Genomic DNA, 27738 nt, shown 5'->3' with positions numbered 1-27738 from the left:
CATATTTGTCATACATCAGTGCAATGACAGGTCTTTAAGCTCGGAGTAGAATCCCATAGTTATCACTGTCAGCTTGCTCAGCTCACAGAATCCGAATCCGAAAATCCCTAGGGTACAGTTCTTGAAACACTGCTCTCGTTAAGTAGGGACAGACTGCTCATTCCTAGGAGTACCTAGGTGGCTATAATATAGTTTGGAACCTCGATCTTAGTTATCTATTGTTATTGCAGCCAAGATGAGAGGGTACAAGAATGTAGTTCTGTGGCCGACGACGAACTGAGATGAACACCACGTCCGGAAGAGGATCTGTCATACGTATATGATGGCGAGCAGAGTCGGTCCATATTTTGACAAATGCTGCGTAGAGGGCCTTGAAGCACCAGCTAGGAGTCAATGTGGTTTGTCTGCGGTTGTGCTTCAACAAGTGCGGCTCTTGACGTTGATGCCAAGCTGGGTGTTTGTCTTGTTTGACAGGTCGCGGTCCACGTCAAACCAAGTTCGTTCGTGAGCTTTGTTTAAGGGGCCGCCGAAGAGGAACAACGGACAACATCATTAGCACCAGGAACACACGGCCCTCCCAAAAGCAGCGTGTCCGCTGTTCGGACTACACCCGTTTTGCGTTTGTCTCTGATGCTCAGTTGGAAGTTCCGCCTCAAAGATGGGTGATCTTTCCCCTGGCCAGGTGGTCTGTTTATCTGATGGCCGAAACGCAATCATCCGCTTCATCGGCAGTACCAGTTTTGCTCCCGGAGATTGGATTGGCGTGGAGTTAGGTGAGCCAACGGGTAAGAATGATGGATCTGTCCAGGGAGAACGATACTTCGACTGTGAACATGGCTTCGGAATGTTCGTCAGGCCCGCTGCGGTCGTCAGTGTGCTAGAACAACCCAAACAAGAGGAACGCAAGACGGGACCAAAAGGAGGTCTACACGGAGCTTCCCAGAGAAGCAGACCGCCGAGCGGCACTGCTGGTAGCGGCCTTGTGCCGAAAAAACAAAGCGTACCTGGCCCAAATGCTTCTAGGAAACAGAGCACCACCTCCAGCCCTTCGCCGGCTCCAAGGCCTGGAGCTCCAGGCCGACCTCTCAGGGTAGGGAAACTCCTCAATTTCATTCTTCCGAATATAGTTTAATACGGTTTATAGTCCCCGACAAAATCGCCCACAAAACAGTTGTCAACCACTTCCCGAACATCCACTATTGGGCCGCGCCCTCCCGCCACTGCTTCGAAACCCCGACAGAGCTTAAGCGGCCGTAATTCAATGGCTCCCACTCCTACTCCAGTGGCTGCCAAAGGGCCTCGACAATCTCTAATGGGTACATCAAGCAAAGCTTCCCGTCCTCTCAGTCAACCACCTCGACCTACCTTTACCGGTCCGGCCAAACGGATTTCCCCCAGACCTACAGCCAGTAGTAGAACAACTAACATCGAAAAGATCAGGAGCCCAACGAGCGAGTTGAGTGAGGAAACTGGGGATACCGAAATCTCCAACACACACTCCGAGTCAAGTAAACCTACATCCGCTCCTCGAGTCTCCCTTGCTGTACCGCAACGATCGGTGTCGGGAACCAATCCTGTACTTAAAGAAGTGGAAGATCTGAAAACGAAGTTAAGGGTAATGGAGAAAAAACGAGTAGAAGACAGGGAGAAATTGAAATCGCTGGAGACATTACGATCCGAAAGGGATAAATTCGAGGTGATCATCCAAAAGTTACAAACGAAGTATCAGCCGCAACAGCAGGAGATTACCCAGCTTCGAAAACAGCTAAAGGATGCCATGGCAAGAGTCGAGGAAGCGGAACGCCTTCAGGCTGAACATGAATCAATTGTCGAAATGGCAACCCTTGATAGGGAAATGGCAGAGGAAATGTGTGAGGCCATCAAGGCCGAGTTTGAAGCCCTAAAGGAGAAATCGGAGGAGCTAGAACTAGAAGTTGAAGTGTTGAGGGAAGAGAATCAGGAACTAGGCCAAGTGATGAGCCCTGAAGAAAAGTCGAGTCAAGGCTGGCTCCAGATGGAACGAACAAACGAGAGGCTTCGTGAGGCCCTCATTCGTCTTCGCGATATGACGCAACAGCAAGAGACTGACTTACGGAATCAGATCAAAGAATTGGAAGGGGAGTTGGAGGATTTTGCTGCTATTAAGGCTAATTACGAGATAGCAAAGGAACAACTTCTTATTACTGAAGCAAATATGGAGGATCTCAAACAACAAGTTGAAGCTCTCGGCGCTGAGGACATGATTGAGGAGCTGGCTGAGAAAAATATGCAGTATCAGGAGCAAGTGAATGAGTTGAAAGCGGTGATTGAAGACCTTGAGAGCCTGAAGGAAATAAATGACGAACTGGAAATTAATCATATGGAGACGGAAAAGCAATTACAAGAGGAAATGGATTTCAGGGAGACTATCTATCTTGAACAGGCACGAAGAATGGCTCAACAGGATGAGGTAATTGAGGATCTAGAGTATACCTTGTCCAAATTCCGAGAGCTAGTCTCAAATTTACAGAGCGACCTCGAGGACATGCGAGTCTCACAGCAGCTCACAGAAACGGAGTCAACTGAGCTCACTGCACGTTCGAGGGCGATGATGGACCTAAACATGAAATTACAAGCATCTGTTTCGAAAGCTCAAACGAAAACAATAGAAGTGGAGCTAGGTCGTATGGCAGCAGAGGAATCGGCACAGCATTTGGAGATTATGAAACTTTACCTGCCTGAATATTTCGAGAGTGAACGAAATCCAATTCTTGCTCTATTGCGTTTTAAAAGAGTTAGCTTCAAAGCATCCCTTATGGCTACCACTGTACGGGAACGGATATCCGATCCCACGTCTCCATCCGCCGGACAAGACGTGTTTACAGCATATGAAGTTCTCGAGAAGTTAACATGGATAGCCTCTCTTTGCGACAGATTTATCAATTTCATAAATGGCTGCTCCACCGAAGAATTCTCTGCTTTTGAAGGTGCTGTGTACGAACTTGAACCAGTGGAACGCATTCTCAATTCCCGGATTGAAGGACTGAAGAAAAATGAGCTTGATGAAAAGAAATGTGCGATTGAGCTCCAGCGATCGATCGCGCTACTTTCACATTTAGCTGAAGCCCTCATTCCACCTAACCTGGAGTCGCATGCTGATAGAATTTACATGCGTTCAGCAATGACACAGACCTATCTGGACTATGCTGCTCTATCATTTTCCCAACTAAGATCGACATTACAGGCTAGGCTTCCACCTCCAAGTGATGATGACGAGGAAGGGCTGTTACTATATCAAAAAATCGATGCGCTGGGCAACCAAACCCGGACCGGAAAAATAATTGCTGGAAAAATTACCCGGTATTTGGATGATTTGAAATCAAGGTGCCTTGCATTGACTGAAGACTGCGCGGATCCTTTTGAGAAATGCGAGGGGGCAGCTAAGGAACTCTCGGAACTCGCCAGACAGCTCGGGGAAAACATAGCGTTACTGACTGAGGAGGAAGGGCGAACAGAGCCAGTCACATATGCCGAAATTACTTCCAATATGTCACAGACTGTCATGTCTCTTCTACAACCGTCCTCTGTTGTGGCTGAATCTGATGATAACAACGCTCTGTCCATAGCTGCCAGTAAACTTCGCATTTTGGGATCATATCTTGAGGAGGCTTCTAATGCTTCGTCTGATCTGACCCAGACTGTTGAGTTTGAACGCCATCCAGCCCCTTGGACCCTACGGGCGAATGAACTTAAGTCGAACAAGGTGATTTCTCCAGATGCAGATGAAGAGATTCGACGTTTAAAGAACGAAGTTCATGAGACATCTACTGCACTCGGCGTCAAAGACAAAGCTTTCGAGGAGCAGACAATTAAAATCGAGCTTCTTGAATCGAGAATGCGTGACGCTGGGAAGAAAGCAGCCTTGGTTAAGGAGCTTGGGTCTAAATTTGAAGCATTGCAAGAGAAGGAACAGGAATTAATCGGCATTGTGGAGAAACAGTCAGCCGACCTACAAAACATGGAGCGTGAACGAGATGATTATAGAGCTCGACTAGAAAAGTTGAAGCGAGCATCGGGATCCACTGGCGTCGTTCTTGGTGCAGATGGCGTCATGTCTATCGACGCAGCTGCATCTTCCGCCGTGATGAAAGAAAATGAAGCCCTGCGTGCAGAGGTAGCGAGCTTGCAATCCGCAGTACGCTTCCTCCGCGAAGACAATCGTCGTGCGAACTTTATGGACCCCTATTCTGTGCAACGTACAAACCACCTGCGCTCTTGGCTGGATACTCCCCTTGTTCGGCCCAAGATCGCTCCCGAAGACAAGCGAGCGGAATACAATGCTGCTTCTGAATGCCAGGATGTTCTCACGCATTTACTGAAGCTCACGAAAGAATCCAAATTCGTGGATCTCAGGTCCACTCTTCCCCCAGATGAAGCAAGCCGCCTGTCGTGGCGGCCGATTAAGTCCACAACCAGGTACCAAGTTCTACGGCAAAGGGAAGAGTACGAGCAATGGGCTCAATGGAAAGACGATGTCGCGCGGCGTGAACGCCTAAGGGCGCGGAAAGAGCATAAAAGCATTAAGAAAAACTCGTATCACCTGGATACGGCAGAGATTCCTGCCGAAATTTCACTGGCCAAGGTCTCTTCTGACTCTCGCCAGGCGATGGTGTTAAACGATGCTGGAGGCCAGAACCTTCCTACCAAAGGCAGAGGAGTCATGGATCGTGCATGGAAAATCCTGGGGATGCAGGGAGATGACGATTCTCATGATGAGTCTGAATATGGTGAGCCTGGTGAGGTAAAAATTGTCAATCATTAGCAGAATAGATATTCCTTTTCTCGTCAAGTTTACCCAGCCCTTTCTTGAAGGACATTCAACGTTTATTTCCTCTGTCACCAGTTACTGATACCCTCGTCGCAAGATCCTCTTTCATATTAGACACTGAAATGCTGCGTCTGCATTTTTCTTCATTTTTGGCCGCTGATATTAAAAATATGGACATTCCCATATGCCCACATTGGTTATATTTCATTGTTTAACTTATTATACATGGGCTTCCAGACGAGATGATCTAGTCCACTACCTAAAGCAAGGCTCTTTCTTTTCTCGCACCTTTCATGGCCATTATAAATTCTAGGTGCAACTCTGCTCAACGTTTGTACGCGCAGCATGCCCCCCTTACCAACTATTACGATTGTATTTTCCACTGGCTTTTTTGCACCCTTGCCCCCCACCTGCCTTCTTCCTATGTAAGATACCCATCGAGACTCCTTCATGTGCTCCTGGCTATTTCCTTGTTCTTGTTTTGTGTGTCGCTCTGTATTCTACAGTCCCTATTTCTTCCTTTGGGAACTTAGCGAAAGCTTACTGAGGCGCGATGCTGTATCATTATTATATACGGAAAAATGGAGGCTTAAAAATCAAAATTTATAAACTATAACCGGGTAATTTTATTTACGGATGGACGATATCATCAATGGTGAATGGTTTGGAGATTTTATGCACAAATTTTTATTTAAAACACTCTTGCGCCTGTATCCTGAAAATTGGACGGCGTTAGCGGCTCTTGTCTTCTTCCAATCCTGGTTGGTGGTTGGTTGGGCTCTTGGTACTGCGCAGGCATATATCAGAAACGGAGTCATGTAATGTAGATGGTCATAATATATTGGATCGAGAACGACAAGGTATCAAAGGGTATATGGTTAAAAGTAGCTAGGTAGCCAGTTTTCAAAGAGGCGTAATCATAGATTGATTGCACACCTCATTGAATAGAAATAAAGAAGTCAAGAAAAAGGCTAAAAAAGAAAAGGCTAACTAACAAGCTATTAGAAAGAAAAAAGACAAACCATCACCCTTCCCAGCTCGTGGCCGAAGTTTAAGGTCCGCAACAGCTTTTGATCCGTCCAAGGCCAAAGATTAAAAGAACGGGGGTATCGCTAACCTACTCCCTCGAAAATATAATGCGCGTGGGGAAAAAGATGTTAATTGGAATAGGAAATTGTAGTAACTGCGCGAAGGCGGCTTCAGAACAAAAACTCGGGCTTTGACTGGAGCCGAAACCCGGCACAATAGTAAGGGAACTGGGGACGGGTAGAGGAGTGTATAGTTTTGGAATGAAAAAAAATATATATATAAAAGTAATGAGGGAGGAAAAGCAGGCCGCAGAAAGGAGAATTGCATGACATTTAGGGAAGGATGTGGATAATGTGATTCGTAATTAGCATAAGTCTCGCGTAAGCAAAAAGCATTGTTAGCCTTCCTTTACGAGGGGTGGCTGTTGGACTCTGATCACTCGGGAGAACCTCAGTGTTACGAAGTTTAGTTCCATAGTTGGTTGGCATTTCGACACAGATATGGGTGGGAAACACCCTTGACATGAACCCAAAAAAGGAAAATTAAAATGCCACGCCGACTGCGTCTGGTCTAAAATCAACTGGACTCGTAGTTTCCGAAGTGATAAGGAACTTGTCATCATTATTATGATAGTAATATTGATGGGAATGGCAGTAGTCAGCTTCGTAGACAGTCGGGAAGGGTTCTTCAAGGCGTGAAGCAAACATCTTATTACCGTGAGACATGTTGAATGCTGTGGTTGTTCCAGTCGGCTCGAGCTCCCTGTCTACGGACTCTGGGATAGATGGCGGGGGATGGACGGTTGTGGTAGTTATGGCACTGGAGAGTGACGGAGTCTTTCCAGAGCAAGCCGTCACAGACGAGTTGTTTGCTGATGATGTGGTCGAGCCGCTTAGGGTGCGGGAGTGGATTGTTGAGTGGTTTGGATGCTGAGAGCGTGAGGTCCACCGGGTGGAGGCGGCCTGGAATGTCGTATCCGGAGAAGAGGATGGAGGTTTGGGGAAGAGCCATTGAGTGACTTTGTTGGAGCGGGGGGATTTTAGGCCCACACTCTTTATCGGTTGGTTGTTGAGCGGGATGAAACCTGTTTGTGATGCCATTCTGGTGGTATTGGTAGGTGGGGAAGGGAATGAAAAATCGTATATCTCTTTCGAACTACTTATGACATGTGGCTCTTTCTGGTGATCAATTACGAGACTGCTGTCGCGATTTTGCGGCTCGCTCATTGTTCGGGTATGCCCAGCATGGGTATTGCTCCGGATGTTAATTTTGTCGACTGAAATTCGTGGGGCCGGGTCGAGATTAGGCCCAGGAGGTTGAGGTTGCAGTCGATGGTCGTGTACTTCAATGCGGTCACTGACTGACAGGGACCGGCGAGATATGGAACCCACTGGCTTTCGACGGACCTTAAACGACGATACGGAAGGGCCATGAATGGCAGAGCTATCTTCCGGAGAGAATACCTTCGCAGGTGGCTTGGGGCGTAATTGTTTGAATCTGTTAAAGTTGTCGATATCGAATAAGTCGAACTCTGGTAAATCTGACAGTCGATTCCCTGGTTGATAGATGCTGAGCTCGAGGGGACGGAAGGACTCAAGACGGGAGGCGGGAGGGTGAAGCCTTCTAAAGTCCGAAGGGTTGCTGATTGTAGGGGTGTGGGAGAAGCGCTTGTTGGTTTTTCTTCGGGTAGATATTCGATCAGTTGCTCTGGATGCTAGGGTCCTGCCCTCAGAAACCCAATGGGATATGCTTGACGAACGAGAGGCACCTGGGCCTGGGAGGTCATCATAAAAGACCAGCTTCATAGGTGGGACGAGATGAGGTTGATCATGGCAGAGTTTCATTTCTCGCGGGACTCCTGCAGTAAGTGGTGTTAGTAACTGAGCCTGGAGTTGGTGATGATTGTCATTCAACAAGCACGCGACACAATCCCACTTACCCATCTCATGAACAGGGCGCTCATGGGCCTGCCCATCGCGCGGATGCCAGATACAAGTCAAGCAAGAGAACCATTGCTTGAGACCCGAGCCCACTTGCTCCATCGAGTCTGTTGTCATTACAACGGCACTTTCATGACAGCTGGGTCTGTGAAAGAGGGAGACCCTTCAGTGGGCCATAACATTAAGTCCGCAAGGTCGGAGCCTGAGAGGGACATTGTTCATTTATAAACAGTGCCGTGGTATATATATAGAGTGTACCCCTATAGGGCTTATCGGGGGGTGCCCGGGCCAGTGATGGGAGAGGCTGGCTCCATGGTTTCTTAGCCTGTCATTATCATGCAAGGACATCCCATCCTTGACTGTCCTGCTTGGGTGATATGCACACCTGGTCTGCAGCTAATTTGTGATTCAGCCAATTGGGTCGGTAAACATGAAAGTCCCATGTTTCCAGTGGTGAGATCGAAAGTCGTAGTTCAACGCCAATTCGTTGACAGTAGTGCGGGGAGTTGAAGCAACTCCTGTGTCTGCAGAGAACACGTCGACTCCTGACAGGCCGAGAGCCTATGAACCGACCTTCATGAGGAAAAGTCGCCAGCCATGCAGTCGCAATGGAGTGCGATCTGGGCGCTTAGAGATTTGGCTCTGTTGCTCCAGTCCAACAACCCCAAAGGTCCAGCTGGTTTTAGCGTCTTTGCGTAGGAGAAAAGGAACATGATTCGGTCACCGTCAGAATTAACCTTGTTGCTTCCTTTGCCAAGTGTCCAGCAAGAGGTGACGCCGTGAAGGAGAGAAATGAAAATTAAAGATGCTGCAGAAGGTTAGTCCTCCGAAGCGCAGCTTCACGGTATAACTATAGCACCCGCTCTTTTGAACTCAATCGAGAACTTCAATTGTGGGGATGGATAATTACAACCCAGCCAAGAGCCGCTATTTTCTATAGATAGTGTATACATCTCGATCACATACAAAGTAACCGTGTCATCAAGAGAGAGATGCTGCTGGTAGCTAACTATCATATCATCAATACATTAGTAGTTATAGAAAGAAGAAAGAGAGAGATATTATATATTATCTCAGTTAGCTTATACTTTACAACTATTTTTATAACTATGATCCTCACACTGTGCAGCAACTGATAGTTGTAGTGTATATGTTATTTTATATGTAATGGAGGCGTATGCACTATACCTATAAAAAATAGCGGCACTTGGCTGGGTTGTAATTATCCATCCCCTTCAATTGTGCTGTCTGTTTGCTTCAAATATAATTTCCGCGACGAGGGTTCAATGGTCATGGATTGAGCAAAGCAAGCACCCACTTCCCTATCTCTCAGCGCTTTACCTATTGCAGCTCTGAAGATGCAAGGTTCGAAAGCATCGAGTACCTAGGTAAACATGCACCCCTGCGTCCCACTCAGGCCACAGTGATCCCCGGGTGGTGCGTGCGATTCTTCTGTCAGTTCGGAAAGTCAAAGGAAGCCTTGAAGGAAACCTGGACTCACCCTGAACAGAGCAACTAGTAAGGCGTCAAAGGCATTGAAAGACTCTCAGACCTCAGATGGATAAACGGGATGCCGGAGATTTATTGGGAGTACCGCAAGTCATTATTATCCTTGAACCGGAACTTTTATGGACCTATACCCTGTCCCTGTTTGTTGTTCTTCTCGCGCGGGCTTAAAGGGAGCGCGCATGTTGAAGTGCAATAATGGCCCTTCCAGCTGCTTCTAGGCATGAAGCCTAACCCCCTATTTTTCTTTTATTAAAATCTGATATCTAGCGCCCTTCCGAATGCCTCAGCGGCTCCGCCCCTGAACGAGCAAAACAAACCCAAGCAATTATTATCGCAGGACCATTATTCTTCAGGGAATGGATGTTGTTTCATCTTGGATATGCTGACAGAGCAAGGCATGGATCAGTACTGAGCAGGCCTGGTAGTGCTGGATTTATCAGATAGGTCACTGTGTATGGAAAATTGGCACAATTGATGAAGCCGGCGAAGCATGTCCCTAGTTCGATATCCGTGGCGTACTGATGGTGATGAGGACGAATATGCGGAATTTTTAACCCCAATTTTGCTCTATGTGTTTTGCATCATTGATGAGATTTGTTGTTCATCGTCGTCTCCTCAAGAAGCTGCTTCTCTGGTAAAGACTAAGTCCCATTCTGAGTAAACGCACTCAGCACCAGAAATCCATGTCGCTATCATTTAGGACCCATTCTGCTAACAGTTTAGCGATTATTTTAATCTAAAATCCGGGCAAGTTCCTGAGCCCTTTCGCTCTCATGCCATCCGAAGACCCCTTTGCCATCGTGCGACGACGAGGATTGGGGTTGTGGTCGAAAACTTGACATGGGCTTGGCCTAGTCTTCAAGTCATCATGATGGAGAATCCTCCAGTCATCCACTGGGGGTACAGCCACCTAGCAACAGCAAGAAGTTCGAGATGATCGAGCGCCTCGTCCTTACCGGCAATCCATGTGAACCTCCGGCGGTTCAGACGGGACCGCCCCCGGATACGCCTTGCTTTGTCAAATATAAACACAGTTGTTAAAGTTAGTTACTGGAATGCCCTTTGGTCTTCAGAGACGGCAATAGTTAACTGTTCCATTCCGCGCATTGTCCGCCCACCCCTGAAGAATGAGGGGCGCAGGTAAAATTGTCTTTAGATCTTGATGAAATAAGGCGTCAATTTGTATCAAATCGTTGTCAAATCTTTGTCGTATGTACGGAGTACTCGGGCCCCGTTGGATTCTCGACCCCTTTTGACGACGATAAAACATGGTCTACGCAGTAGATCGCGAAACACCAAGAGCCCGGGCGGACTATGTTGTGGGCTACGACGTGGTTGCATTATGTGTCGTTATGAGGGTTGTCCTGTGTTTGACTGATGGAAAACGGAAACAGGGCAAGGCCGTTTCTGATGTCCCTCGCATCTATTATGCAACTCGGATTGTGTCTTGGACGGCGCGTAAGGAAGAAATCCTGATCAGTTATTCTCAAAATCGACAGGGCGTAGTATGGCATTTAAATACTTCCTTGTTCGATCGAGACCATCGAATATTTCCGGAGCCAGCAAAGCACATCAGGGGCAACTCATAAATCTCAAAAAAAAAAAAAAAAACAACCATGGAAGTTTCATCCATTGTTATTGCCACATGTCAAAACTAGAAATGAATCGAAACAAAAAGTGGCTAATGATATCCCCTTGCGCTGTTTCAAAGGACACTGACTAGGTAGAAAGTCCGTTCCCACTTCCCTAGAACGCCATGCCAATAAGCCATGTACTGTACTGTACGTACACATTCAAGAAAAAAAAAAGGGGGCTTGATCCATGAGCCAATAAATTGGATATATTGCAACAAGATAATTATCGCATCCCACTCATAAAACCACTGGTCCTAAATTCATCCACCCCAAGCGTCGCGTTCTTCGTTGAATGACCCATACGCCATGTTTCTCCCTGCAAGGCTTTCGGTGTCTGCCTCATTATCCTCATCAGCCGATCTGAGTTGTTCTGTCGGCTGCTCGACCATGCGCCTGCCTTCGATGCTTTCATATCGGCCGTTCGCATTTACGGGCTGATCACTTCAGACCTAGATTAGTTTTTTATAGAACTTCTAAGTTGCGGAAGTTGGCCACTCACACTAAACAGGCTTCCTTAGCTATGTTTTGTTGTTCCCCAGGCGCCCCAAAGCGTTCACGTTCGGTCTCGCCGACGTCATCCACGAGATCAATTAGTTGGCTCCGCCTCAAACGGGACTGGGGGGAGATGCTGGAGCTGCTGTGTTCTTTGTTTCCATTAACAGAGTGTTTCGATTTGCGATTTGACCTACGGCCTGAAGAGCTCTCTGACGCTTCGTTATTATGAATGCGTCTGTTTCTATGTTTAGCTGCTCTCTTTACATAGCTTGATTCGGTGTTGTTTCGAGCTGGGTTGGATACCGAGTGCCTCGTCCGTCGTGGAAGTCGCTGGTCGGGTGGCACCTCATTGGCCGTTATCACTGGATACTAAAGGGTAAGTTAGTTCATCATAGATGAAGTTTAGGGATTCGATTGGTTACATTATAATCTCCGAACTCTAATGCTCTCGCATTTGTGAAGAGTCTTTCGTCTTCCTCGTTGAGTGTCATGTCCTCCAGATCATCATTATCCAGGCTTCCATCATTTGCACTACCTCGTTTCGACCAGCCTTTGGAGTTCCTTCGGCTGTTGCTTGGCGAGCTTAAGAGGGGCGTTCGACTTGTTGCTTTACCTGGTTTGGGAATCCAGTATTTAGCCTTCCCACCCCTTTCATATCTCATACCATCCATCACTCTGGCTAAGCGTGATTCAGATTCCTCATGCGCTATTACATTATCACCAGAGTCAAATAGTCTGTACTGGTAGTTTTCTCCACGGAAAGTTTCTTTGGTGTCTTCGATGAGATCCCGGATTCCAAATGCATCCCGAATAGCAAACTTCACTGGCATCCGCGCAGCTGATACAGATGCATCGGCATAATCATGCCAGGAGAACGCATACCAGTGGGTAAGGGCGAAAATAGGCATTTCAAAACAAATCAAACTGTCCTGGATTGCTGCGGCAAGGTTATCTGGACTGTAGCCTGCAACGCCATTGGGTAGAGCTCCAAGCCACTGTAAGATTGAGAGAAAAAAACCTTGCCAATATGAGGCAAAGATGATGAGTTTGACGCAAAGAAATTTAGGAACAGGGCGAAATGGTTTGAGGTCATCGTGCATACACACCCAGAACATTGCCAATGAATAAAGACTGAGCGTGACGCTTATATTGTATATAATCCCGGTCCACAGGTATCCAGAAGAGAGCCCAAGATAGCCCTCTTGGTATGTCCCGGTAGCTTTCATTATTATGGAAGCCAAAGCAAGGATAGGCTTTAACCATGCATACTGCAGAATACCACGCTTTATAGCAAGGAAGGTGTGGGGATCGGAAATATCGACTTTACGAAGGAAGTGGTTGAGCGGCCAAGCATGCTGCACTGGTGCGCGTCCGTGTGTCATGACTATGAGAGCTCGTTCTCCGCCAACCAAATTGATAAGGAGTTGAAAAAATGTATATATCGTAAATGCCTTTCATGTCACCAAGTTAATGGAAGATTCCAGTATGCCTCAGAATTGAGGGCTCCTACCTCATAGATATCACGGATCGGTGCTATAAAAGCAGAGGCTTTCAACGAAACGATGCTCACCCACGACGAGACGGAGTATATCGGAACCCTACGTGACTATTAGCATGCCGGTCCAAATTTATATGAAAGGGCAACCATCAACCGACATTAAAAGTATCCTCACAACATAACGCTGAAGCAGCGGCTTCCGATAATTTTTCCTGCACCGCCTGTGTTATTTTCCGGTGATATATATACATATCGGAGCAAAGGCGCTGCTTACGTTTGAAGCCATATCGATCTAGGGTAGAAATCAGAATCAGCGGAATGTCACAAGAAAGATATCGTGCAAGCAGAGACAGGAGGCTGTTGACAAACATTAGAGATATTAATGTAGCCACTAAAGATGCCACACCTGCAACGATGACCGTAACCTGGGCCAGGCTAGACCCTGTGCCTCCAGAAGAGCCGGAGACGTTCGTCATTGTTGGCGTGATCGAATGCATCTTTCACGGTTGTGATGTTGTTTGGCCCATTGTTGCCCTGAGGTCATTCCGCGGATTGAATCATGCACCATAACAATGCTCTGTCCACGCCAAGACGGATTTGATGCGCTCTTTAGGGGTCACCATGGAGTGGCGTCGCGCAGGGAGACAGACTATTTACTATCGCAGATTGACAGGTGAGCCGAGTAGTCTGTCGTGTTCTGACAGCGAGAATAATTTATCAAAGCAGCACCGTAACAAAGATTCATGGGTGTTTGGGCGGGTCGAGGGTGGTTTTTGCTGGAGCTGGGAAAGAGAACAGCAATTCCTTCCATGTAGTGGGACCTTTCTTCTTGGCGAATCCTTCAGGCCCTATATCCTTACAACATCTTTCCTTATGAGGCCCTGTTCTCCTTCCTTCTGAGGTCTTGCTTATTTGTTTGTTTTTTTCTCTTTAAGAAGAAGGATTCCCTTATTTTTCTTTTTGTTTTTTTTGAAGAAAAAAAAGATCAAGGGGGATTGTAACTACCCATAGGAACAAGATCACCCCAGTGCCTGGAGGTAGGCCTCACGCTACAAGCAATCCAAAGAAGATGGAACGAGCCGCCCTTATCAAGACCTTCCCGACCTCAGAGGTGTGGGAGACCATCCATCTAGGGGATTACTGGATGGACGGGGTCTCAGCCCTCCACTCTGATGAGCATCCATTGTGGAAGGGCTATATTGATGTTGAAGAGATCACCACTGACCACACGCCTCCCTTCTACCGGCAACTCACATCCGAACAATTCCAAGCCCTGAGGGTGATCCTTGAGGACAGTTCTTTGAAAATCTTCCCCTCTGAGGCCTTTGGCCGGTGGTGGCCGCGCCATTTCACTCTAAATGGAAAAGCTAAAGACACAAAGACCGCCCCCATCACCGCTGAAGAAGCCTTGTCCCTTGAAGATGCTAAACCTCTTGTCAGAACCTTTATGTATCGAGGAAAACCTATGGTCAATCTTCCGAAAAGCCTGCTCCCCAACTCCACTGATGTGAGCCCTATACTTCCTGCTGCACAGCAGAAGGAACTTGAAGAGAAAACAGCCATGATTGCAGCCAAAGATGTCGCGATTAGGCAGCTGGAAAAGACGAAGGAATCCCTCATGAAAAAGGTGGAGGATCTGGAGACAAGCAATGCGGAGTTTGTTAGCAGGAATACCTCCCTGAAGATGGAACTATCATCCGCCCTGCAAGTCCCCCTGCCCCCTGAGGCAGTCAACAAATTGCACTGCGCCATCGAACATATTCGTTCTGTGTTACCTGTCGGTGCGGCTGGAACCAACAAGAGGCCTCTTGGGGAGACTACAACTGTTGGAAGCAAGAGCAAACGAGCAAGATCTACAACTGTTACAAGGGGCGCAAGCGCCTTAAACATCCTCCGAAGCATGAGCGAGATCCCCTCCCACGATGGTGCTAAGGACCCGAAGATATCGAACCCGCCAACCCAAGAAACATTAATGCAAGAGGTCAACAGGGAAGAGTCCCTGCCCCCTTTGGCTGGCCTAGAGGATACCCCGACCACTGTCATTACTCCAACCCACACTATGCCATCACCTCCCACCCCGATCAAAGCCAATGCCAGGTTTGACACCCGGCCTCTAGCAACAACAGATGGTGAAATCAAAGAGATTTTAGACACCATCATGCAGCACATCCTACATTTCAGTGGAGGTTTGACCTTATGGCGCAAAGATGATTATTATGATCTACTCAAGGCTGGGGCCCCCTATCCAAGGTTGCTGCAGGAGCTGGACTCCAGAGGGATTGAGTTGAACAAGCCCTGTCTCAGAAAAGACATAGCTTCAGTATTCAAAGCACGCCCCACCTCACAGCTCTCAGATCAGATGGAAAAAAGTCCAGCTTCAACTACTGCTGTCTCAGAGGCTTCTAGTTCCTCTCTGACTTCACTTGGAGAGGACTCCGAACAATTTGAAACCCCTGAACCTTCTTATAGCCCCGGGAACCTCCTCTCTAGATTGAAATACCCTGTCTCCCAATGCCTCCAGCGACAACTAAAGTACACAGTCCTTCTGAAGCTTGAGGTTATTGAACCACAACCATCTCAAAAAGGAGAACCCTCTGCAGTGATCTCTGAACTTAAACTGCAGGAAGCAGAGCGTCTATTTCTAAGCATCTTACTCGAAGGCCTCCAAGAAAAGGTTACTGGACTACTAAGGATTGCACTGTGGTTCCCCACTATACTGTGGCTGGCGGTCGCAGTATATAGGTGGTGGATTGGGTGGCCACGCCCGCTGTGGGCCGAGCCACACCACCACGCCCACGGGTATATATATCACTATGAGCGCAACCATTTAACAAATGGTTACGTTGGCTTTTTGCTATGGATAACCTAGTGGTCATAGTGCTATCTTATCACAGCACAAGAGATTTGGGATGAAGAAGTTTCGTCCTACCACCCTCCTCCAGAAGGTCCCAAAGACAAGGCAGGCAAAATAGTACTAGGGATAGGAGTACTGGATCCCTTTTCTATTGCTGGAGCAGCGCTCAGCAATAGTGAGATACGTAAGATCAAAATGCTGATTGTCGATCATCTTGTTGCCCATAGCTCCCAGAAACAAAGGTCTGTATATAACAATTTCATAGGATCAATCAGGTCCTATGATTCATATGAGTCCCTTGTTAATCGCCTTTGGGTGTATGGTGGTCAGCTAGAACCCGATGAGCTCAAGGACCAGATTCTCAACTATTCACGTCCAATCCTCCTTCTGGAACTTTATTCACCCCAAAGGCCTTATAACCTTCTTGCTGTCTTCCGGACCAAAACCTGGGCTCCAGAAGCAACTAATGACTTCTGGACTGAGATATTCAGCCACCTGGACTCTCATAACAATCGTAAAGCGGATGACAAGATTTCCTTTGAGGACGAAGTCGGTCTGACTATCATTCCAGGGGACACCTTCACACTCCTTGAGTTGTTTAATCACTGGGATAGCCAAAAATGGAACTTTGAAAAGAGAGAGATAGGAGCGAGTATCCTAGAGTGGGCAAGTTTATATGAACATTAAATAGAATCCATACGGCGATGGATTCATTATGGGGGGACTAGAGAACAGCAATTCCTTCCATGTAGTGGGACCTTTCTTCTTGGCGAATCCTTCAGGCCCTATATCCTTACAACATCTTTCCTTATGAGGCCCTGTTCTCCTTCCTTCTGAGGTCTTGCTTATTTGTTTGTTTTTTTTCTCTTTAAGAAGAAGGATTCTCTTATTTTTCTTTTTGTTTTTTTTTGAAGAAAAAAAAGATCAAGGGGGATTGTAACTAGCATCAAAAACTAGTCATAAGATTGTTCAATTTTGCCCTTAATCCTTAACTATTCCACCCTAAGCTAATCTCTAGGACTTGCGGAGCCTTGAGAGCTTACATAAAGATCCCCTAAAGAGCCGTGAGGCTTGTTCTGTTTCTGGGAAGCTTCGTCCCGTGACATCCAAACACAACCTTACCTTCAGCACGGCAATTATCATCATGCTCGGCACTCAACCCAACTCCGTTAAAAGTCGAATAGATATCCACACCCATGAAGATGTTTGGCCCTGATGTCCTCGGTATGGTAATATCACTTACATTATGCCATTCTTGAAACCTTGCTCTTGCGGTACTCCTTGCCTCTTTGCAGAGACATGGTTGCTGGCATGTGGAGGAGGATTTGCGTGCAATGGGACAGCCGAATCTCGATACCATCGACTTTGCATAGCTCGACAACATGGAAGGAGGCAGATTAACAGCCGAGTCACTGGCTTCAGTAGTTCCCAAGTTTAATTGGTAATATTTCCGATCCTTCAGCTTTTGATGTGGGGCTGATTATTGGCAGGGTGTTTTTAGTTGAACTCATTGTCTGTGGCATTCTGTGAGTCTTGATCCCCAACATATTTGAAGAGGAAGTACATCTAAAGCTCATATTCGCGACGTAGTACTCTTTTCTTCCTATTTTACTTCAATAGGCTCTTTGCTACCATTGTTTCGTATCCCATCCGAGCCTATACCTGGCATTACTACGGGGTTTATATCGATATCCATGCGCTTCAAATTTCCCTACTCGGCGGAAGGATATTTTTCAAAGGATTTCGCTATCACGGAGAGAATGAGACGATATTGGTACAATCAGGTTACCTGACATGGAAGTATTGGCTTCGGTCCGTACGTAAGGTTGGTTTGGCTCGAAATCACGAAGATGGTCCGGAATTCTCGAGAGAGCAGGTGGGAGAGTCTGATTCGGATGAAAGCACGCAAAGCCCAAACCCCAGCACCAGCCAGCAGGGCGGTGCCACTAAGAGAAATAGCCTGCCTTGTCGGTTGGAATTGACAATCCAGGGTCTTGAGTGGTTTGTTTATAACAGGAGTGCTGCCTACGATACTATTCTCTCTGGCTTTGGATATACTCCGAGAAAGGAACCTGATGGTAGCGACAATGGCCGAAGTGATCATGCTACTGGAAAGAATAATGAGAGATCGGAATCACGTAACTCAGCGCAAACAGGTAGTGGATCAACTGATAACAAGGATTGTTCACATCCCACCTCTCGCATTGAATCGGCTACTTCACGTCCGAGCCAGTCTGAACCGTCAACGTTAGCCAATCGCACTCGCATCCGTTTATTTCGTAAAGAATCGAATTCGGAAGAAGCTTTAGATTCCTCTTCGGCCAGCTCAGCAAAAGACGCGTCACGTTCCAAACCGCTGGCTCTGCTTCCCCTGGAGTTAGTTTGCACTAAAGGAGCTATGGTTATTGGTAACGAAAACACAAAAACGTTTTTGACCGCAAAGTTTGAAAGTGCTTGTGGGCACATTGATGCTAGCAGCTCTGGCCCGCTAGACATGTTCAGACATGTATTTGAATTTCGCCTATGCCACCCTGTAGTTCAGATGAAACCCAATCCAGACTTTAAACAATCCCAGCAAGCTACTGCCAGCGGGCTGCGAGCAGCGAAAGGAGACCAAGAAAGAGGGAGAAACCCAAGGGACCTTCATTCGAGATATCAACACCACAGACGCAGGATATGGCACAATGTTCGTGACCTGATCCCATATTTCCAGACTTCAGTCGAGTCATTCCACGTAGGTGCGGGAAGAGAAACACGTGGAGCATGTTCTAGTCCTCCAGCAAAAACGGGGTTGCCAGGTGAATCTCGTTGGCTCGGGTTGACTCGATACCTTGACGAAGATGATCGAGATGCACATGAGGGTTGGAGCGCTATCGAATATGGCCGATTCTCTACCATAATCGATTGCCCCAACCTGCTCCTCAATTATTATTGGGATGTGCCGGGGAAAGTGCCAAGGGGCGGAATGCATTCGCAACTTTCAGTTCATAAACTTTCTGATGATATCAATGGTGCGGATCCCCCCGAGTGGGGTATGCAACTGTGCATTGGGGGCGGAACTATTAACTATGGCCCCTGGGCGGACAGGGAACGTGTGTGTATCCAGACGGTATTTTTCCCAAACCTTTACCGAGATTCACAGCCATCTCCACCCCTTGAACCCTATACGCCTCGTCAAAGCACCAAGTTTAAATTAACCATCAACATCGAGAAAGATACTACCTTGCGGATTCCAACCAGAGAAGCGTCCAAAGATTGGTTGTGGAAAGATCGGGTTGATGCTGTTGGGGGACTTTCCAAATCGCAAAACCGGAAAGACAAAAAACATCCACGAAATAAGGACGCCGAAAAAAGTACCCATGGCCCCGATATTAGGCCCTTTGGTTGGTTTGCCATCCGGATAGCGGCAAATTCCACAATTCGATATTCAATGGACATGGTCGCTTCAAGCTCAGGGTACCAAAATCAGTTGGACCTTCACCTGAGCGGGAGCAGGGTGACATCTAGTGTAAACCATGGTCTATTGTGGACCTCTGGGGTGCAGATGATTTCTTTCGACTTGTCGAATCCGTTGGAGTGGAATATCCGGCGCTCCTGGTCCATCAACATTGACAGCGAAAACTTAGAACTTTTCTTATTACGAGACCACATTTTCCTCCTGATAGATCTAGTGAATGACTGGACTTCGGGACCTCCCCCCGACTTTTATACATTTGTGCCTTTCCGTTACAACATTGACTTTTGCTTCACGAACTTCAAGCTCTTTTTGAACGTCAACGATTCAAACATAATAAATAACCCATCCGATACTAATGACAACTCTTTCCTCGTCATACACAGCGAGCGCCTGACCTCCCACGTCAATATCCCTGTCGAGAAATATAAACCAAAAAGCAATGCTGTAGGATTCGATGTTAATTTGTCAAATGGATCAATCGAATTGATGACACCATTGTGGAACACGCAGCGCGCCTTTCTCCACGATAACTCCGTTGCGACGCTCAAAAGGATGGGCTTAACAGGTAGTTACAAGTATAATCTTGAAACCTCGTCAACCCTAACGGATAGGTTAACACTCGATATAGTCGGTGTTTCGCCTAAGCTTTATCTCTATGGATTTTTAATACGGCACTTTTTAAAAATAAAGGAGAACTACTTCGGCGAATACCTTCATTTCAAAACCTTGGAAGAATATCAAGGCTTACTCGCTACGGCTCACACGCCGGAAGAGAGTGGTGGCATGAATCCTTCACCGAAAACAAACGATCTTGACATCTTTATCCAGGTTCACGCAGACAATGGCAGCATTTTTCTACCCGCCCATATCTATGACCGTACAAATTGTGTGAGAATAGACACTGTAACTTTCGATACCGATTTGAGGTTTACAAATTATTACATGGACATGGAAACATCATTTGGCCCGGCGGAATTTGTTATAGATTCAGCTCAACCCGATGGTTCCCATTTTTCCTCAAGTACTCAGTTATTTCTGGATGGTTTATCTATCTACGGTCATCGCCTTTTCGGGCTGCCTCCTACCGAACCAACTTATGTTTGCAATTGGGATTTTCAAGTTGGATACATTGTCGGAGAATGCACTCCTTCGTTTCTAAAATATGCTGCATCAGCAGTAAATTTTCTGGCATTTTCTTTCGACGATGAGGAGAATGCACTACCCCCACTCCACCCCATCGAAATCCATGATGTGACGTTTGTGCGAGCCAGAGTGAATCGTATACGGACTTGGGTCCTAGTCGAGGATTCCGCCATATTGTTCAACTGTGGAGTTATCAACCTTGACTTCAATGATTGGGCGGACATGAACTTTTCTTCGCGGCTCAACCTAAATTTGCCCGATCTTATTCTCGCTGTAGTAGATCGAAACGCAGCTATTCGACTGCGAGAGCCCTCGCGAGAGACGGTCAAGACCTATGGATATTTCCAAACGTCACTATTCTTCAGGATGATGGAACGCAAATCGGACTTTTTCGTTTCCCGTGGTCTTCAACAAGAGCATATCCGCGTACATGATCAGCGGTCCAATAGGACACCTTGGCTACTTCATAATGTTGAAAATACATTAGCGCAGCTTTCTCTAAATACTACCAACTATAAGGTCAGCCCACCCGCCATGCCTGTACCGCTTATGCCTGAACCGATTCAATCGATTCCTAAATTTTACGAAGACTCCTCCATTTCGTCATCCCCATTTCCGTATATATCGAGTGGAAAAAGCTCGATACGGTCTTCTCGATCTTCTGGATCGAAGCGGGGAAACTTCCCAAACTTTAGCCGCGTGCCGCCCTACGGCTCTGATGTTACGGATGCTACAGTTGCATCTAGACGCCAAACCACTCACAGCTTCGATGGAGCACGGGGACCGAACAACATATTAAGCCCCACTAACAGTATATCCAGCCCATGGGCCATTCCGAACTTCCATTTCAATGGGATAGAACCTGATATTGGCGGCGTTCCCATGTTTCCCAACTCGGACGATATTCCAGAACGGAGCGAGTGGGACCTGGGCAGTAATATCACACTTGATTCTGGATCAAAATATGAAAATGCTACCCAGGTCTTTTTCCACTATGAATTTAAACGTGGTCTACGTGGCTTGGGCTCCCCAGAGGCTCTTTCCGCTATATCTTCGCTTTTCGATGAACTACAGCCAGCTCATCCAGTTGATATCATTGACAATCTCCAGGCCGGTGTCATTTCAAGCATTTTAGCGCATGAAAAAGCAATTGCAGGTCCCAAGAAAATATCCAACTTTTCGCTCGTTTTCCCCCGCTTGCATATTCGATTTATCAATTCATCTAAGTCAATGGATGTAGACCAATTGGGAAACTTCCGTGACCAGTATGACTTAAAGCTTGCTCATATTAGTTCCACGTTTCGCACCGCTGTCGAAAGCAAACGGGGTGGCCATGTACGACCTCCCAAGACAGACTTCACGATGCATTTAGCGGCTGATGAAGTTTCACTATCAGCTCATGGAGAGCAAATGGAAGCGCTTGATCGTAAAGGCTTGGTACACTGTACATTGAAAAACATAATTTGCTGGTCAGCGTTCGAAGAAGAGACGCAGCGCTCTCATATTCAGATTCAAGATATCGAAACCGCAACCTCAAGCAAATCCGTCCAAGACTCGGCATTCCTGATTGACCGTACTACCAACCTAGTCGACTCGATTGTGGCACCTTTTCAAAAAGCCTCCGCAGCTTACACAAGACGACTTCGCTGCTTGGTCTATACTCTTACTAGCCACGGCTCCCAAACACCTGATCCGTTGTTTCTGACACGGACGTCATACGTGCTACGAGCCGCTCAGGATCACTTAAGACTTCATGATTCCTGGAAAATCATTTCTCGATTGCGGAATATCTACAACTGCTTACCGGCTGACCAAACCTCGAAGTTGGCTTGCGATTGCATAACCAATACGATTTCATGCCCACCAGATGCTCAAACTACTGTATTATCCAACTTTGATCGCTGGAGAACCTGGGATCTTTCCCATGTCAAAAACAGCGCTGTGATGAAAGTAATTTGGGGGAATTTGGAAGAGGGAAATGCTAACTCTCGTGAACCGGCAAACCAAACCTTCACTTTAAATATGAATAGGATAGGGTTTTGTTTAGACCCTGGCCCGAAGGAAAGTAGATTATCACTTCAGGGTTTCTCGACTTCGCTGAACCTCGGAATAAGTCCGTTAAAGCAACAAACTGCAGGCGGACCTCACAGCCGGTATATAGCTGTACAGACGTTCTGCTCTAATATATCCCTGGGACTTAAATGGGAAATTTGTGAACTTGTTGAGGGGATCCTTGAAATGGTATCAGGACGACAGAAACAAACTGCGCCACCGGCCCAGGTTCCACATGATGCCGGGCCGGCCGCTAAGACTGACGAAATTCAGTTTGTTTTCCTAGTTGATGATGGATCAGTCGTTGTTGACGGAATCAACATTAATGTCTCTCTGCGAGGTAGTGGCATTAAAGGTTCAGTGATCCATCAGCCTTCCAGGCAAGATTCAAGAAGTTCTACAAGTGTGGTTGTCAGCTCCGATGAGTCTTCTGTTCAATTTAGTAGCCGCTTAAAAGACCTGATGATTTGGAGGCTAATGTGCCCCAATGTTTTCGTATCGCACACCTCACAAGTCAGCGGGGCTCGTGTTAAACATGACTGGAAATCCGCAGCTGCGTGCCGGCAGTTACTCTATGATATGAACGAAGATCCCCTTGGTATGGTTCAAGTGGTTGATCGAATTGTGGAGGATGAAGTCAAATATATTATTGAGTTGATTTCTACGATCGAATCATCACAATCAGAGCGCGAAATACATTCTACCACGGCTAAGAAAATGATTATCCATCGATTCCATGTTGCAATGTTTTTGGATGATTACCATGTACGATTTTTACTCCTTCCGTCATTAGTTTACTCTATTTCTGGAAAGGTCGCTAGACTCTCTATCGCCCCTGCGAAGGGTTCCAAATTAGAACTTGACTTTGACCTGAAGAATAATTCACACAAGTTCTGGACAGATAATGAGGCGGATTCGAGCATCATTTCTGCCCTTGATATCCCTCCTATCAACGGCCGTATCATTGTTGAGACATCTCCTAATCAAACATCTTTGGATATCGATATAACCATGGAACTCACCAAAGTCGATGCTGGAGCTGTACGTAACCTACTTGGTGCTTTAAATGGACCGGAAATATCGCATTTATTGTCAGACTTGGAGCACGATATTAAAATTCTTAGCCAACGTTTTGACCGCCTTGTTTCTCACGGTTATAGTTCACCCAAAATGAAGCCTTCTGACCATGACCTCATATATAAGGTCCGGTTCACATTGGCTGGTGTCGATATTTTTGCAACTGCTCCTGGTTTGAGTAGTAAGGATTACTCTGCGGACATGAACTTTAAAGTGGGCTTGGTGCAATTCCATTTAGAAAATGCTTCTCTCAATGGACCCGTTCTTCAATATCCTGAATTCAACCTCCGTCTATCTCGCATTAGTTTCGATCTCAAGAAACGCGATGAGGTGCATACAAATCCTTATGGTAGCTTACTGCTCGACGCTCAGATATTGGGAACTTCAAGGACCAATGATGGTGGTGATGTTGTGCGATCATATGATGTAATCAACAAAAGTTTGCAAATCGAACTATATGCCGAGACTGCAATGATGATTGTTGATATTGCGGCCCACCTTCAAGAGAGACTGAAGACTCTCGATTTATCGCAGGAGGTCAAACATCTCAGGAGACTGCGACTGATCACTGCACCAGAAAGGATGTCGTCCATGGAGACCTGTGGCGAGCAAGCCGAGACTCAAAATCTGTTCAATGCCATGTACTCAGTTGTGCTCGCTAATATCCAAGTGAGCTGGATCATTTCCACGCCAGCCCCCACTCTCCAAGGAAGACAACCAGAAAATCTCGTCTTTTCCATCCGGAAGGTAGAGCTGGCAACTAAAAGACAAAGCGCCGCCCGTCTAAGAATTGAAGATTTGCAACTTCAAATGGTTCCTCTACAGATGGATAAGACGAAAAGGTCACGAAATTCTGCTCTTCTACCCGAGGCCGTGTTCAACGTCGCGTACCTCTCCAATGGAAGGGAGCGCCGACTGGCATTTCAAGCCGCGGGGAAAGAGTTGGATATTCGAGTGACATCAGAATTCATTCTGCCAGCACGGATTCTTCAGGATTCGATCGCATTAGCCAGCGACAACCTGCGCAAAGCAAACAAGCTTTGGAGTGCTGCGATCCCTCTGGAAAAGAAAAAGACAACATCTAGCACAAGTATTACTAGGCTCGCTTCTCTACTCATCGATGCTGATTTTTCCGGAGCCGTCGTCAGTTTGCAAGGTCGGCAGGACGATGGGACGACAAGCGCTGCTTCAACAACGACTCGAAATTCTCGAGCGTCTGGTGGAGGCAAATACGGCCAGTATATCCCGCAGGATGCTGAAACCACAGCAACGCTGCGAGCTCCCGGGGTAGCGTTAAAAGTCCAGTACGAAGACTCTGGCGATGGGGAGCCCACCTTAAATGCGGAAATGAAGGTCGATGCCTCCACCAATGTCCTCTACCCCACTGTTGTTCCTCTGATCACCCAGATATCTGAGAGTGTGAAAGAAGTTGTTGGAGAATCAGACGGAACGAACGACTTCTCCGATAACAGCCAACAACCTGCCCAAAAGTCTTCACTTGAGAGACCTCTGGGCACAAATGACCCTACAACCATCCTTGGGCGGTGCAAGTTAAATATTGGTCTGCGGATTTGCAGGCAGGAATTCACCTTAAGCTGCCAACCAATCGCACGGGTTTTGGCTACTGCACGTTTTGAAGACAGCTATATTACAGTCAATACTGTCCAATCAGCAGAGCAGAGGCGGTTTTTTGCTATGGCTTTGGCGTTTAACTCGTTACATGCTTCGGTCAAGCATGTATACTCCAGCGAATCCACGGCTAGCTTGACAGTTGACTCTATTGTTATGTCAACGATAAATAGCAAGCACGTCAGCTCTAACAATGGGATTTCGGCAATCCTGAAGATCAGTCCTACAGGGCTTCACGTGAATGCCAAACAAGTTCAGGACTTTCTTCTGTTCCGGGAGATATGGGTTCCGCCTGAAGGCCCACCGACCCAACGGCCAGCTAACCCCCAACCCGCTACGGATACGCATGCATACCTCGTGCAGCGCTACCAGCAAATGGCTGCCACTGGCTCTTTTCCTTGGAATGCTGTAATTGCGATAACGCAGCTGGATATTTGCCTTGATCTAGGCCAGACTTTAGGTAAATCGGATTTCGCCATCAAAGGTTTATGGTTAACGTCGAAGAAAACGTCTGATTGGGAGCAAAATCTCTGCATTGGATTTGAGGAAATCGCTATTGAAAGTAAGGGTCGGCTAAGCGGGATCATTGGGTTGCACGACTTTAAGATTCGAACGTCTATCCAATGGCCAGACAGCGATCAAAAAGCATACCAGACTCCCTTGATCCAGGCATCAGCAAGGTTCAATCAACTAGAGGCGAAAGTATCCTTCGAGTATCAACCATTCTTGGTGGCGGATATATCGTCGTTCGTGTTTTTCATGTACAACGTTCGGAATACATCTGTATCGCAGAAGGATTATCTTGTCAGCATTCTGGAGGGAGATAGAGTTCAAATATTCTGCACCTCATTTACTGCCTCGCAAGGCTTAGCTCTATACCAAGCACTCCAACGATTCGTACAAGAGAAACAGACCGCGCATCAATCCTCCTTAAAGGAAATTGAAAGATTCCTGCGTCGCAAATCCACAATCGGCTTCGACGAGCTTCTTCAGCAACCAGCAGCAGATGCTCCATTGGCAAAGAAAGCCGACGACGATGACCAGAAAATGCCGATATCGCTACACACCGAAGTGGTTGTAATTCTCAAATCCATCAACCTCGGCGCGTTCCCGGGTACGTTCCACGACCACCAGATCTTCAAACTGGTAGCTCTGGATGCCGAAGCGCGTTTCTCCGTCGCAGCTGAAGATGGACGAATCCACAGCGGACTTGGGCTCACACTCGGCCAGCTCAAGGTAGAACTTTCCAGCATCAGTCGGCCCACGGGAGCCCCACCGCCAGCACCTGAAGACCTCTCAGTACACGACATCGTGACGCGTGCCGACGAATCCCGCGGCGGGACGATCTTAAACGTACCCCGTGTCCTCGCAAGCATGGAAACCTGGCAAACACTCCACTCGAACCAGATCGACTACATCTTCAAAAGCTCCTTTGAAGGTAAAGTCGACGTTGGCTGGAACTACTCGCGCATCAGTTTCATTCGGGGCATGTGGACGAACCACACCAACAGCCTTGCCAGCCGGCTGGGGAAACCGCTGCCACAGCCGACGGTGCAGATTACGCGCAAACGCGACGAGGGTGGCGAAGGCGGGGAGGATACGGGTCAGGTAAAAATCACGGCGGTAGTCAATGTGCCGCAGTCGCGGTATATGTATACAGCGCTAGAGCCGCCGGTGATCCAGACGCCGCAGCTGCGGGATATGGGAGAAGCGACGCCGCCGCTTGAGTGGATTGGGTTGCATCGGGATAAGCTGCCGCATATCACGCATCAGATCCTCATTGTGACGTTGATGGAAATTGCGAAAGATGTGGAGGATGCGTATACGAAGATTTTGGGGTCGGCATAAGTGGGGATTTGGTCTTTTTGCTGCTTGCTCTATTGTTTACTTTTTTTTTGATCTCCCCTTTGGATTTCTAAAATTCCTTTTAACCTTTTTCCCTTTTCCAAAGACGTGTTATTATTTTCCCATACGCTATTGTATGTATATACCACTTATCATTCCTTTAATTCGGTGCTGCGTTTTAATCTTCTTGATTTTTGATCCTTCGCTGCAGTGCCACTTTATGTTGGTTTAGATATGACTTTAACTATTTCCCCACCCCCGCACACACACACACACACACACACACACACACACACACACACACACACACACATTCTCTCTCTCTCTCTCTCTCTTTCTTTCTTTCTTTCTTGTTTGGGATATTAGTCATAGGGGGCGGATGGTCGCCAGGGGAGTTCTTTCGTCATCCAGCTACATTCGTCTTGCATAGGGTTGTATGTATTCTTTTTTGGTTTTCTTCTGTTCATTTACATAGTTAGAGTCGGAGTCATCAGCGTGGCAATGAAACCCAGTCATATTAAGATTCTCTCTAACCCACTCCGGATAACCCTGGATCAATGACGGTGAGAGACAAGTACCACAGAAGTCACTCTTCCGCGGGTGAGGGGCAGGAAAGGACTTGGGAAGTACCTCGGAGCGCCAGGCGGGCGGCGCGGCCTGTGATTGGCTGCACGGCGCACACAACGCATCGCAGCCCCGCCCTTTCCTGCGATTTGAAATCCGTCAACCTCAACTCACGCAACTCTCTCAGATCACCAACTGCCTCAGC

General features: G+C 47.1%; 6 protein-coding genes across 6 annotated transcripts; 4 read left to right on the top strand and 2 right to left on the bottom strand.

The window, feature by feature from the left end:
• Nucleotides 1–567: 567 nt before the first annotated feature.
• On the top strand, nt 568–4921 carry HCBG_06170 (p150 dynactin NUDM; the record flags this gene model as incomplete). Its single annotated transcript, XM_045433219.1, has 3 exons — nt 568–1090; nt 1145–4780; nt 4883–4921. 3 exons carry the CDS (start codon nt 659–661, stop codon nt 4919–4921), a joined length of 4107 nt encoding a protein of 1368 aa, XP_045286387.1.
• A 1457-nt stretch (nt 4922–6378) lies between these two features.
• HCBG_06169 (uncharacterized protein) lies at nt 6379–7893 on the bottom strand (the record flags this gene model as incomplete). Its single annotated transcript, XM_045433218.1, has 2 exons — nt 6379–7694; nt 7776–7893. The coding sequence occupies 2 exons, from the start codon at nt 7891–7893 to the stop codon at nt 6379–6381; spliced, it is 1434 nt and encodes a 477-aa protein (XP_045286386.1).
• A 2660-nt stretch (nt 7894–10553) lies between these two features.
• HCBG_06168 (uncharacterized protein) lies at nt 10554–10874 on the top strand (the record flags this gene model as incomplete). The annotated part of the gene is made up of 1 exon (XM_045433217.1): nt 10554–10874. One exon carries the CDS (start codon nt 10554–10556, stop codon nt 10872–10874), a length of 321 nt encoding a protein of 106 aa, XP_045286385.1.
• A 17-nt stretch (nt 10875–10891) lies between these two features.
• HCBG_06167 (DUF300 domain-containing protein) lies at nt 10892–13388 on the bottom strand (the record flags this gene model as incomplete). The annotated part of the gene is made up of 9 exons (XM_045433216.1): nt 10892–11360; nt 11419–11783; nt 11837–12027; nt 12079–12409; nt 12521–12865; nt 12925–13012; nt 13071–13124; nt 13162–13204; nt 13319–13388. The coding sequence occupies 9 exons, from the start codon at nt 13386–13388 to the stop codon at nt 11180–11182; spliced, it is 1668 nt and encodes a 555-aa protein (XP_045286384.1).
• Nucleotides 13389–13981: 593 nt separating this feature from the next.
• HCBG_06166 (uncharacterized protein) lies at nt 13982–16453 on the top strand (the record flags this gene model as incomplete). The annotated part of the gene is made up of 2 exons (XM_045433215.1): nt 13982–15711; nt 15994–16453. The coding sequence occupies 2 exons, from the start codon at nt 13982–13984 to the stop codon at nt 16451–16453; spliced, it is 2190 nt and encodes a 729-aa protein (XP_045286383.1).
• Nucleotides 16454–16968: 515 nt separating this feature from the next.
• HCBG_06165 (uncharacterized protein) lies at nt 16969–26972 on the top strand (the record flags this gene model as incomplete). The annotated part of the gene is made up of 4 exons (XM_045433214.1): nt 16969–16990; nt 17229–17292; nt 17357–23459; nt 23622–26972. 4 exons carry the CDS (start codon nt 16969–16971, stop codon nt 26970–26972), a joined length of 9540 nt encoding a protein of 3179 aa, XP_045286382.1.
• Between the last annotated feature and the right edge of the window lie 766 nt (nt 26973–27738).

Source organism: Histoplasma capsulatum (assembly GCF_000150115.1).
Source record: "Histoplasma capsulatum G186AR genomic scaffold supercont2.8, whole genome shotgun sequence".
Taxonomy (NCBI): domain Eukaryota; kingdom Fungi; phylum Ascomycota; class Eurotiomycetes; order Onygenales; family Ajellomycetaceae; genus Histoplasma; species Histoplasma capsulatum.
This window is presented reverse-complemented; position numbering and strand designations above follow the sequence as displayed.